The following is a 13,993-nucleotide window of genomic DNA, read 5'->3' on the forward strand; positions in this document are numbered from 1 at the left end:
AAGAAGTTGTTTTCATTATCTAAAGCATTTAATTGGAGTCCCACACCTAATTCACAGATTCCACAAGAGACAATTGTGTCGTTTTCCAGCCACATGGTGTTTCTAGCGTTTATCACGGCCTGTCTATGCGATGCTTGTTAGTCGACCAGATGTGCTGTGGTGCCTTTTAGAAGCTACATGACATCTCCGTGTGCTTTACACTTTTTAAATGAGAGTCTCACAGAGGAATGCATGAAGAGTGAGGTAATTTTTTTTAAAGTAAGACATGAACCAATTTTCAGTACTAATCAAATATAGCTCTAATCAAGTCTTCTGCTCATCAGAGATCTGATCATCGATGTAGGGTAACCAAGACATCCTCTACCGAACAACGCTCTCCAGCTCATTTTGGGGATTACAAATTGCTCCCAGGCCAGAGGGGAAATAAATTCCCCCCAGCAGGTTCTGAGCGTGCCCCAGGGTCTTCTTCAAGTGGGATGTGCCCAGAAAACCTTCAAAGGATGGCGTCCAGGAAGCCCCAATTCTTATTTCCATCTCTTGCTCCATCCTACAACTACTCATGAACATGACAGCAAGACAGTTGAACTCGTCCACTTAAGATAGAGATTGACCTCAATATTAAGCCCCCCAAACTAGACACCCTCCTCTCCATGACTACATATTGAGATCCAATTTACTGTATTTTTGGACTATAAGGCGCACCTAAATCCTTAAATTTTCTCAAAAATTGATGGTGCACCTTATAATCCAGTGCGCCTTATATATAATTACTGTTGTGCTTACTGACCGACTTTATGTGGTATAATGCACTCAAAAATCTGGCAAAATGTGCAAGTACAACTTTGGTTAGCAATGAAGCCACTCCACTCAATGGATATCTGAACCATTACGGTAGACTGTGTCACTACCTGATCTGACCCCTGAGCTGTCTACAAGATTGCCTGACTTTAATGTTGAAACTGGAAGTGCATTCATGTAAAGACCCCCACATACTCGGGCGTACTTCACTCCACAGAGGTCCACGCCTACTCAAGGCGGACTCGGTGTGGATTCTGCGCATACAGGTACGTGCAGAGCTCGATTTTTACGACCACGTATGCGGTGTCACACTATAAACTTCTTGAAAGCAAGAAGTTTTTACATCAAACTGTTTTATATGCGACACTGAGCTTGATACACTGAGCTGCTCCAAGCAGGCGGTCGCAAGGACGCGTGGCATCACAGTCCCTCTCTGTTCTCACTGACAGGTGGGAGCCTGCTGGAAAAGAAACGGCTCTAGGTGCTCAGCTAGCTCATCACACATTTTACCGTCTGTTCCACCGCTTCGTCCCACTGGCACAGTACAGCCAAGTACTTGGCAGCCTTTAGGTAGCCCAGGCCCAGAATACGTGCTAGCATAAAATAAACCATCCATCCATTTTCTAACACGCTTATCCCTGTTGTGGTCACGAGGGGTGCTGGTGCCTATCTGTCAATGGGCGAGAGGCGGGGTACACCCTGTACAGGTGTGTGCAGAAACGGGGCGGAGTGATATCACACACTCGGAAGAATATTTAGTGTGCCTTATGATCGAAAAAATACAGTACTTGGACCAAATCGTACTTTTACCAAACATTTGGACAAAACGCTTGCTTTTGGTACGTAGCAAGCAAATAATCCCTATAAGCTACACAGGAACCCCATTCTACCAAAGTTACCTTATAAATAACCCAAGTAACACAGTCAAGTGTTCCCCAGATCCACAGAACACTTGTAGACTGGATTATCAAACTGTCTTGACCCGTGAAATAGAGTATAGATCAGGCGCAGTAAATCTACTTTGACCTGAGCCGGACCAATACACTTGAATAGTGGGTCCGAACCAGAAGAAAATCCGATCTGAATAAATGTTTTATTTAAGGTATTACTGGTACTAGAAGCAGTCAGACCAAAATCCGACCATCCGGCTTGACATCATGACCCAACCTGGCCCGAATTTCGGGCATGTGCACAAAATTTATACTCTGCCGTGAACCAATTCCATGAGCATAAAGATTAGGTCTACTGTGCAAAGAGTGTTGTAAGGGGCAATTGTTGCAATTTTTTTTTTTTTTTTACTCTGAGCTGTTTTCACCACTATGTTTGACTGAAAGAATGTTGTTCCTTTACTGAGTCAAGTGAGGCCTGCAGTGTTTTAGAAGTTGTTATAGATTTCTTCTGTGACCTCCTGGATGAGTCATCAATGTGCTCTCACCGTAATTTTGTTTAGGCTATATCGTCCCAGCCCTAATTGCTATACATTATACTTCTTTATATACATGAATTTTAACGTGTACTTTCTCTTCTCATTGTTCATGTTTACTGCCTACTGTCTCTAAAACACCAGGAAGTTCTGATTTAACAGGCATGTTGTGTTGTTGTTACACAACCAAAACCCAGTCAATATAGGGGGGGGGGGGGCACATATTAAAGTAATAAGTAGTGACCCAAGTCTGTCCTCACACACGCAGTGGCCCCCCTAATCTTTCCACTGAGCATCCACCTACACGTGACCCTGCAAAAGATCAACACAACACAAGTTCCTCCTCAAGTGTTGAAGCACACAGGGGTTAAATCTAAGCAGTAATGGTTCCCAGCTTAACCCCACCACAGGCTTTCAAGAAAAAAAAGGGCTCAGAGGAACAGCAGCAGGCTTAGGAGCTGATGTGAAAAACAAAAGAGAAAACTGTAGGAATAACTGCAAGCCGCTGATAAGGAAACACAGTCCATGCGGAGGGGGAACCAGGTGACAAATACGAATTGTTCGCCAGGTTTTTTCTTCCCTTTTCAATTTTCCTTCTCAATTAAATGTCTGAGGGAGTAATCCCCGAGCTTCATCCCAGTTCCCCCAGTCTGACTCAGAAACCGCCGGCTCCCTCCTTCACAGTCTTTAACATTGTCAGTAGATGTTGTTTGGTCCATTAAACAGCTTCTTAATATGGATGACCAACGGTCACCCAGCGACCCCGAACCTCCTACTCAGACAACAACTGCAAACAGAGAAAGCGGTGTGCAGATAAACAGCAACACTGCAGAGGATGTAAATACATCAAAGTCCTGCAGTGCACTGTGTGAATGGTCTCATATTATTCTATATAAAGTCAGTGAATGGATAGGGACGGTTAGGGGAAATCTTTACTGCTTGTACTGGGTTTTCTGCTGTGAAATTACAAATAACCATAAAACTGAACAGCAAAATTAATCTAAAATTGGTTTTAATCTGCATTTGTTTGACAGCTAATAAATAATGCAGTCCAGCAGCCAACATATATATGTTTTCACTCACATGTATTAATTTAAAAATATCAGGTTATTGTAAAGATTGTTTTACAATTTGCTTTAGTAAAGTGTTTGAAGCAGAGATGCTGTCTGTGCATCGTTAAGTAAAGAGAAAGTACAGTTTCTCTATCAAGATTTTTTTCTGTCGGTGGGCCAAAAATTACATCAAATTACAAAACAAATTAATATATACCATATTGATATGATAATTACTTCTTATATTTTATCTGCAAATTACCCAATCAGGTGGAGAAGGGTATAACTGCAGAGCGTAAGAACGCCCCCACTGTCGGAACGCCCCCACTGTCGGAACGCCCCCACTGTCGGAACGCCCCCACTGTCGGAACGCCCACGCAAACGCTGATTGGTTCGTTGATTTGCCCACTTCAATAAATATATTTTTTCCCTCCATCTCCTTCATTCAGCGGGACGGACGAAAAATGTCCGTCCCGCTGAAAAAATCCGTCCCGACGAAAAAATTCCCTATCGCAGGGTATTAGTTTTACCTAGGGACCACATGTGATTTGTAATAATAACGGCGTTGTATGCAGACAGATATTAACCGGCTCGCGGTGTTAGGAGAAAGCAACAGCGTGAGGACTATTATGACTATTATATGTAGTAGCCTACGATAGAATTCTGTCCTGTCGGGATAAGGGCTTCTACTGGAGAAACACCCCAAATATGCGACTGCACGTTCAAAAATAAAGCTAAAAAAAAAAAAAAAAAAAAAACTCACGAAATTTACCAGCGACTGTAGAAAAAAAAAGAAAGCATACAGAGGCAGAGTTGACAGCGCTGCTTCTGTCACACAGCTGCAGCGCAGCGTATTAATTACATGTAATCCCAGGTAAAAACCAGATCCGAGCGAGTAGGCGATTGGACATTTTGCTGCATGGAGCCAGGCAAAGTTGGAAAAAAAAATCCGCTTCCTACCATAAAGCCTGAAAAAGAAGGACAAATATGCGTGTGGGGCATTCAAAATCCGGACTGTCACCTGCCTTACAACGGACGAAAGGTTCGGATGCTTTTGTGTAACTGCAATATTTTTCAATGTATGGTTTGTTTAATAAAAAACAAGTGTCCTTTTATTTGCGCACCCATAAGCGGAGCAAAAATCGGGCATCCTCGGACGGAGCTCTGGAAGTTTGCTTACTTTCAATACAAATTCGAAATAATTTATTAAGTTAGACAATAATTGAATTCAATCAATTGGTCCTATGTAGCCCCTAAAGGGGTGACGTTTTCAGTCAGTTGATTTATCTGGAAAACGGGAGAGAATTCACCGGATTCAGTCAGTAAGGAGTAACTGCAGAGCTGTGGGGGCGTTCCGACTGTGGGGGCGTTCCGAGTGGGGGCGTTCCGACTGTGGGGGCGTTCCGAGTGGGGGCGTTCCGACTGGGGGCGTTCGACTGGGGGGTCCTTCTGCGCACAGACATGTATACGTAGACGCCGCGTTGTCGGGTGGGAGGCGTGCCGACAGAGCGGCCATCTTAGGTCAGACCAAGGTGCAGTCAGACACAATACAAGTCAATTCAGGAAAATTTACTTTATGTTTTCAGACACTGAATCGAGAAGGGTATAACTGCAGAGCGTAAGAACGCCCCCACTGTCGGAACGCCCCCACAGTCGGAACGCCCCCACTCGGAACGCCCCCACAGTCGGAACGCCCCCACAGCTCTGCAGTTACTCCTTACTGCCAAGGGCAGACATTGGAGGCAATGATTCCTAGAATAATTGGTGTTTATTTTATAGCAGCAGTATAATGCTAATTGTAATAGTATTTGCAATATTTTTTAGTTTTTTTTTTAGTCTGCCCAGTTTGAGAAAAATAAACCATCTCTGTCACCACTTAAGTCTTCTCAGCTTACAAAAAAAAAAAAACATGCAGCATTGGTTCTTTAAACTACTGTGTTTTTCTTGGTCTTACCAATCTCTACTTCTCTACTGTCAACATAAACAGGAATCCCATTGGCTAACACTGTATTACTGTGTTACATGAAGCGGTGCAGTGTAAAAAAAGAGCAGATATCACTCTGCTTTGACCGAACAGCAAAATAAGTCAGGTTATTGTCTTCCAGTCATTACACAAAGCAGCAGCTTCCAATATGGCAATCCTTCTATCTCTCCTTGCTGTATCCAGCCGTCCGCTCACATACTTTCATACCCCACCTTCTAAATTGAAATTAGCCTATCCCATCATCCTTCTAGGGAGAGAAAAGAAAACAAAGATCAAATTTGAGATAATGTCAACAGTAAACTATTATTTTTCACTACAACCAAACATTGATTTTACCAGTACAGTGGTGCACACTGAAATCTTCAGCACTAATTGTACAACATTTAAAGACTACCATTAAGTAGTCAGGGAAGAAGCCAGTGCAAACCAATATGATGTGTCTGCAATGAAGTCTAGAAACCATGTGAAAATTAATGGCTACCATTCACCCGAATCCGGATTGAGATCAGAGTCAGACATTCGGGGTCATTTGCATGCAAGTAGTGTGCAAGTTTTGCACTGTGAAACAATAGCAAATCTAAATTACAAAGCCCTCACAGAGGCAGACTGGTACCTTGTACTTTGCTGCTAAGCATATGGCATCTCTCCAACAACCAGAACATGAAGTGCCTGCTTTTTGAAGACCAGCGCAATTTGTCCCAAACAAATCATGGAACAGGCTCTGAGCAGGTTGCTCTTAACACTGATTTTCAGATATAAAGTTATAACCAATGATTCTGTTACAGAAAAGTCAATGGAAAGATGTAAATGTAATTTTAAAGCAATTTATCTCACTTCCATGTTCCATCACTTTAAACAGCAAGGGCCTCATGTATAAAGCATACCAAAGGACAAAAAACCTGCGCCGCAATTTTTTTACATACAACTCGGGATGTAACAAAAATTAACATTTTGTGAAAGTAAAGAGAAATCCACACAGACTTTCAGTCAACAATAACAAACCACAAAGTACTAAAGGTCCCCCAAATACACTGAAATTCTATAACTCAGTTAAATTTTATTAAACTCAAGGAGCATTGAAACCATGTATTTTCATGAGCTTTTATGGTTTAAACTACAAAGAAATGTAATCACATTTAGTCTCATTCAATAACGTCACACACTTCAAATGTAAATATGTTAAATTCCTAACATGTCAGGTGTGATGATTCTTCAGATGTTGACGGTAAACCACGTCCATAAATAGCTAATTATTTTTTTAACTGGCCCCAACATTACAGAGGGAAACTAGGAGGAACCGTGTGTTGCCGGTTTAAGTTCTAATTACGCTGTGTTTCTTTGCAATCAGAGCTTTTCAGAGGGAGCTGACAGGCAGGGTATTTCACAGTCGTCCCTGAGCCGTCCCATGCCAGTCATATGGGACGTCCTCATCCATGTTGTTCAGATAAATAAACGTCTGTCATTTGCAGCAAGGAGTCAATTTCCAAACGAAATCAGAACTAGGACTGAACTCACACTGCTATAAGGGCATTATCTGTAAATGAATTTGGTATTGTGAATAAATATTTTCATTTAATATATGTGCAACCTATTTGTGATGCACAAACGTGTCTCACAAATGCAAAGTTGTTGTTTTTTTGCTCAACTCAGTAAGCTGATATAGTATAGTAAAATTATTCTCATTATAATAGTTGTGTTAGCAACAAAATGGAAATAACATTACATTGATCAGCAATAAACTGTAATCGAAGTCAATTCACCGAACCTCCCACGGTGCAGCTGCACCCAATTCCGCTTAAATCGGTATGTATAAAGTAAAGGGGTCCGGTAACACACGTATGCACGGTTTTACACATCAGATTTATTTATTTTTTTGTGCCACAATTTTAAAAATTTCAGCAACTTTCAGCATGAAAGCTGTGCACTCTTTTATGCATGAGGTCCCATGAGAGAAGAAAAGAGGAGAGCAGGCTCTGGTTGGGATTAAAACTCAGTGCCGGAGCTATAAACTTGGAATCTGTTTACATATCAAGCTAAATTAAAACAACTTCAAAGTTAGAGGAGGTTTGTAACATTTACAGATACATAATAACTAAAGCCTGGGAGTTAAGCACATTAGGAGATGCTCATTGTTTTGTTTTTATCTGTTAAAAATTCATAGGGTTTGTTAGTTTTTATTTGTGCCTCAGAAGATAATTTGTTAATGAACCTAAAATTTTACATCGCTTGAAGGATTTACTCTCTCTTTTGCCACATTCCAATGCAAGCAAACTTTAATAAGTTGAAATCTGTTGTACTTAAGGTAAAAAAAGAAAGAGCTGTAGACAAGTTTAAGATGACAAAACTCCTTTCAATAAAAAGTAACCCCTGTCCAATCCAGGCCCTCTTTTCTCAAGTGATTTCCACCCTGGTAATATCTGTTTTTTTGCTGGTAAATGCAGTGAAAATGTAGTGACTCATGCTCTGTCCACACTCACAGGCATATTATGCAACACTAAACTTTTTAAATCCCCTTACAACATGCAGAGTTTTTGGTGTTTTTTTAAAAAGTAGAGATTTTTTTATGCTGTGCCATGTGGACTGGATCTCTGGAGATGAAAAAAAACATGGCATGGTGATTCACTTTGATCATATTTCACTTCTCTATATCAAAAAGCACAACAATGCTGAGACATTTATGTATTCTTGTATAAATTACAGCAAGAGTAAAAAAGAAATATCTAATTCTCAAAGACTAGCATTGTGTGCGACACGTAATTAGTGTGAAATATCCTCTAAACTTGTAGCATTGGTGCCTCAGGAGAAGAAACTGAGGAAAAAATACCTGTGGTGCTGCTAAAAATTAACTAAGAAAAAAACAACAACTAGAAGAGACCTGTTGTTGCTGTTCTGGACATGGCGCCACAACATTTAAATAAGATGTGCTTCATGCATTTAGAGCAACACACAGCCACAGTCTCCTCAAAGCTGGTGGTATTGTATAAAATATGAAATATATTATACAGACGAACGGCTGTGCTGCTACAAATAAATTGACAAGAGAGTTATTAAAAACTGTTTTATATTCTGAATACAATGTTTGTGCTTTTAACATTGTGAAAGATATCACTCCTCATCCAGAGGTTAATGAATATGAATCAAACAATCCCTTGTCTGGAGAGGAGAAATGTAACCTGACACAAAACGAACGCAAATAGGCAACAACCAGCTGCACTAAAGGGCATGTCTATCATTATATTAGTGCTATTTGCTTTGTAAATAAGATGATGAAAAAAGAGCAGACTGTGGGAACAAATGAAGATTCAGCTGTATCCCTTTAAAAGAATATGTCTGGCAACATTTACTCTCTGGATAACTACATTAAAAAAAAAACTCCGCCGTGTAGGATTTGGCATATGAAAGCTCCTGGGTACGGTAAGAAAATCTTTGTTGATCTCTGGCGAACAACGGGCGCTTTAAACAATGTGTCATGTCGACAGGCTTTTCCCCCCCTGGGACACAGTGGCAGGAGAGGGTAAATTTGTTAACTACAGCACAACTGGTATATAATTAAGTTGTGCACTGTAGGCGAAAAGCATACATGCTTCAGGACCAGGCCGCTGGAAAACAAATCACCATCATTCCCAAGGTCCAATACATGATAAAAAGTTGCTTGTGTCTTAATAATATATCATTTGTCAATAGCAAAATGGAAAAGCCTTTCAGAAGTGTGTACAAACTGGCAGTCTGTAATCATGTTGTCTTTGTGCTTGTCAACTGGCATTTAGAAATCTATGCCCCATGCTAAAATACTGACCTTTACCACCACCACCGCCCCCCCTCTCTCTCTCTCTCTCTCTCTCTCGCTCTCTCTCTCTCTCTCAACTGTGAAGTCCAAGTCTTGTTGTGAGCCCCGCTCCCTGACCTCCATTTACTTTCTACAGAAGACTCACTTGGCTCCAGTGGTTAAGAGGTCCAATTAGAGAGTGCTGTTTGTGTTCGCGGAGTTTGATTTTAATTTCTACGGCTCAGCGCCGGATCAGCACCTCCGTTGTAGTACCACCATCACCCTGCAGCATACGGCGGTCCTCGGAGTTATCATTAGCGTTCTGGTCGGTGCTTAAAAGTGAAGGGGAGTGTGTCAGAGGCACCCTGCACTAAAACACGACCTCTGACATCGCAGAATTTGTTTAAACTCAGATTTCTTTTTTTTTTTCTCTTTTTTTTTTGCTACTACTGATAAACAAAACTCAGCACAGAGGGTGAAATTCTAATTCAAGCGAGAGTGACAGGGGCTAACATGAGGGAGGGGGCAGAGCCCGGTATAAATGATTCCCACTCCTGCTATTGCCCCAGGATTTTACATCAAGCTTAACTAATGTGCAATTAAGCCGCAGACTGGAAGAAAATCACCTTGTAAAAACATTTGTCAAGCGAACTGTTTTTCTGTTCTGGGCGGCTAATTAACAAGGGAATGGGAGTAGAGGGGTTTGTTTGCGTGTGTATTTAAATATACATGAAGAAAATAAATATCTGCACTGTTAGGGAAGAGCATTACTAAATCCCCTTCATATGTCTCTATTAGACAACACTGACATGTAGTCCCTATCATTAAGCAATAATAGTTTACTTTACAGCTCATGAACTACAGTATCAACAAATTAAGCCCTCCGATGGTGCCGAGTGCCAACTGAAGTACGGGTGGGGTGGGGGTGGGGGGGGGGGGGGGCAGGGAACCGGGGGGACGGCTGAAGAAGAATACAAGACTTTAATGTGTCTGTCACATTAAACGACATTGCAACCACTCTCGGAGTAATGAAGACCGCTTCTAAAGTCATTTAAAAGTCAAATCACGACTTTCTGTGAATTTCAATGATGTATATTAGAAAGAAGCATGCCAGGGGCTTGAGAGGAGGGTGAGAGCCGAGGCAGGGCAATGGGTGTCAGGAGTCAGGAGGTTGCGCTCCTCTCTGAAGACACAAAGGTGATAGATGGAAGTACAAGGCTGAAACTGCTCGAGGGAGAAGAGTGCAAATGCAGGACAGTGCTGCTGTGCGTGGGGGCCGGGTGTTTTAGCAAGAGTGGACATGCTTCTTAATGTGTTTGTGTAACGTGTGTGTGACTGTGTGTGTGCGCGTTACTGTCCGGCAGGTTGACGAGTCCGAGGCCATGGAAACGAAGGTGGAGGACCCCAGAGTGTGGATTCCTGCCGAGGAGCCCATCGTTAACCCGGACTTCCTGCTTGACTCCAGAATCTGGGAGATTTGCCAGCAGCTGCCCATCCACTGGATCCATCCCTCCCCCATGACTGGTGAGAGCGGGGGGGCATAACTGCCTCTAAATGCAGACTATTAAGAGTCTAGCTGGAGGGCATCCCCACAGGCCGTGTGTAGGTCCATGGAGACGGCATGATTTACCAACTGCATGAGCAGCTTGTTCAGGCTGCTCTTTGTATGTCAGGAGGGTTTACAGGCTGAAGGACTGTGGTGGAAGGAGAATTCAGATCCTCATGAAAAATACCAGAACCGGAGTGAGACAACACAAGAGGTCATTATATTGTATCAGATTCAGCTTTGTTTATAATATACAGCTGAAACCTGATGTTTACATATGCTGAATAAAAGGTAACATAACCTTTTTTTTTTCTAATTTTCTCAAATTAAATGACACCTTTCCTGTTTTACGTCAGTTAGGTTTACCAAAATTATTTCCATCTGCTAATTGTCAAAATAAGGAGAGAGATGTTTTTCTTATTTAAATTTTTCATTATTTTCTTCTAAATTATATGTTAACATAAGGCTCATTTGCCGTTAAACAATATGAAAAGGTGTCACAGCTTTCTAGGTTTCTGCAGCGCCCGAGTTAAATGGAGGCACATATGGGGAGGACTTTTCAGGGAACACCTAAAACACACTTCCTCCTTCTTCAATGTCATGGGAAAATCAGAAGAAATAGGCCTATATATTATCCTTGGGTACGATTTCCAGATTATGTGTTCAGGGATTAACATGTTTTGCTGCAAAATGTGGGTTTCAATTTCACAACGAAAGCTAAGCATTTTGTGAATAAGCTGGTAGGAGAATGTCATTATCCACAGTGAAACAAGTCCTGTATTGACTTGGACTAAAAGGCCACTAAAAGAGGAAAGAGTCAAAATGCAGCAGTGCATTTGCAGAAGCACTCGGGTACAAAGGTCTTGATTTTCGCAGAAAGGTCCTATGGTCTAAGTGTTTGGCCACATTGATGCAAGTGACATTTTGAGGAATAAGGGACAAACTAGCAAACCCAAGTACTACAAGCCGAACGACTTGTGCTCTTTAAAATACATGGCCCAATGGTGAAATAACATGTTGTGGAAATGTTAAAGCAACATCGCACGACATCAGCCAGGAAGTTGAAGCCTGGGCACATATTGTCACCATGGTGATAAGCATACTGTCAAATTAGTTGCAAAGTGGCTTAAGGACAATAAAAATCATTGTTTGGAGTCCAGAAGTGCTGATCAGAGATGTTATAGAACATTTCTGGTAAGAGATGAAAAAGTGTGTGCAAACATGGCGGCCTTCAAACATAACTCACTTCAAATATTTACCACGAATAAAAAAAAAAATCTGTTGTTCACAGGGTTACCATTTTTTACCAACTGATGTAATTGTTTAAATGTAATGAAAAGAAGTAAGAAAGAGGGCAGCAATAGTAATATAGATAAAGAATTCGCCACAGGATTAAGGTGGATAAAAAAGCATGATGTCTTCTGTGTTCAGAAGACATCATGTTTCACTCTAAATTAATATAAGCATCCTATAAACCATCCGAATAGAATTAAGTCAACAAACCAATCTAAAACATGAAATAAAAAAAACAAGAATTATTTATGATATTGACACGGCATGAACAACAGATTGGTGTGATACAATAATTAGGATTATTTGCTTAATTAACTAAGTTTAATTCAGGTATGATAAAAAAACAGTGAACTATAACACAACATGACAACATTAAAATAGATGGATTAGGATAAATTGACAGGCCGTCGTCTTGAGTTTCAGCTCCTTGTGTTGATGTCAGCTCCTCATATCTTCAAAATTTACACTCTCAAGTCAGCGTGAAGCAGAAGATAGACACGGTCTTAACTAGTAGCTCCACACCGCAGAGACTTTAACCGCTGTGAAGATTGCTGTTTTGATAAACACCCCCAAAAAATAATGATTTAAAAAACATGAATATTCACCTAATGATTGGATGTTTGTCTTTGTTAGTTATTCTAATTTAAGACCGCAGGGAGTAGGAATCAGTGTGTTTGACAAAAAGTTTGACACATTCAGAGGTGATATGAATATTATTTAACAGTAGCATATCTGAGAGCAATTCTCATGTTGTGCAACAATAGGGTTGGTTTGACAAGGAATAACTGTTATTAAGTGTCAAGGGCAATTATTAATAAAGTCGTTGTGCCATCTGATTATTGGGAAATAACAGCCAACAGCTTTCAGATTCTGTCTGTTATTGTTTGAATACCTGCATGTTGAGGTGTGGCTTATTAGAGAAGTTGATGAAGGAATAAATTCACACACTGGCATTCTCTCTACACATATACAGAATAAACACAAATAACAAATAAATACATATGGAGAATTTACTAACAAAATAGTTCAATTGCTTGTTAAAATACTTAATTCAAAAAAATCAAGACTAGCAACATTCAACTAAACTACTAAGATAAAAGAATAAGAAAAAATGTGTAAACTACATGGGGGGATTGCAAAACAAGGAATAAATTAGACAAAAACTGAAACACTGATAACCAGGGATATCACAGCTCATTGGAAATATGCATGACTAAGAACCAAGGTTTGTTTCAACAAACTGACAATGGGGACAAATTAAAGCTATCACAGAACAACATTTACTAGGTGTTCAAATAAGCATTTCACAATGCAAAGCAGAAAGAAAATTAAACACTATTTTAATTAAATGTTGTTTCAAAAGTTGTTTGCTCAATTAGAAATCAAGAACTTTTTGGACAACTGACTCTTAATGTGTCAATTAGCTGTAACAGTGACTGAATGGAGTGATGGCCTACCAAGAGGGCAGCAAAAAATGGATATGATGTTAGAACAACTTGACAGACGGACACCAGGCATGATTATGTCACATCAGGGATTGGCAAGCAACCCCTCTAAGTCCGAACATTTATCTTTAAGTACGACTAATAGAAATATTTAAGTTAGCATGAGTGCTGCCCGCAGCTCGAACAGAACAAGCTGAGTGGAAAACGCAGCAGAACTAATGGGGGCTACCGTTTTAGCATTAGCAGAGGTTTAGCATTAGCATCAGAGATAACGGAGAGACAATTTAGCACATCTATAAGTACCGTGCCGATATATTTTATGCAGATTAGTGAGAGAAGAGGAAGAAACAAAGAAGCAAAAGAAAGCAAAACACAAAAAGATACTATGAGTAAATTGTTTTATACTCAACTAAATATTTCTGCCCAGATTTAACCTGCTCTGCTGTTCACCAGAAGAGGTTGAGTTGAACAGAGCCGGTCCGAAGAACACAGAGCCGTTTATGTAGCTCAATTAGTCCTTTCATATAATTGGACCAACTTCTCTGTCCCTAAAGAAAAGCCTTCCCACATCATGATGCTGCCACCAAAATGTTTCATGCTGGGACCTTCACAGAACAGCTGTATTCATACTGAGATTAAATCACACAGAGATGGACTCTAAAGCCATATGTTTAAACTGGATTTCA

At 40.6% G+C, this 13,993-nt stretch overlaps 1 protein-coding gene across 1 annotated transcript in view; it reads left to right on the forward strand.

The window, feature by feature from the left end:
- Positions 1 to 13,993, forward strand: part of tnmd (tenomodulin) — a 107,064-nt gene that overhangs the window by 81,322 nt on the left and 11,749 nt on the right. The window contains exon 5 of the mRNA XM_036127437.1: positions 10,388 to 10,547. Coding sequence (XP_035983330.1) covers positions 10,388 to 10,547 — 160 coding nt within the window. The remainder of the gene's footprint in view (positions 1 to 10,387; positions 10,548 to 13,993) is intronic.

Source organism: Fundulus heteroclitus, chromosome 23 (genome assembly GCF_011125445.2).
Source record: "Fundulus heteroclitus isolate FHET01 chromosome 23, MU-UCD_Fhet_4.1, whole genome shotgun sequence".
In the NCBI taxonomy this organism is placed as follows: domain Eukaryota; kingdom Metazoa; phylum Chordata; class Actinopteri; order Cyprinodontiformes; family Fundulidae; genus Fundulus; species Fundulus heteroclitus.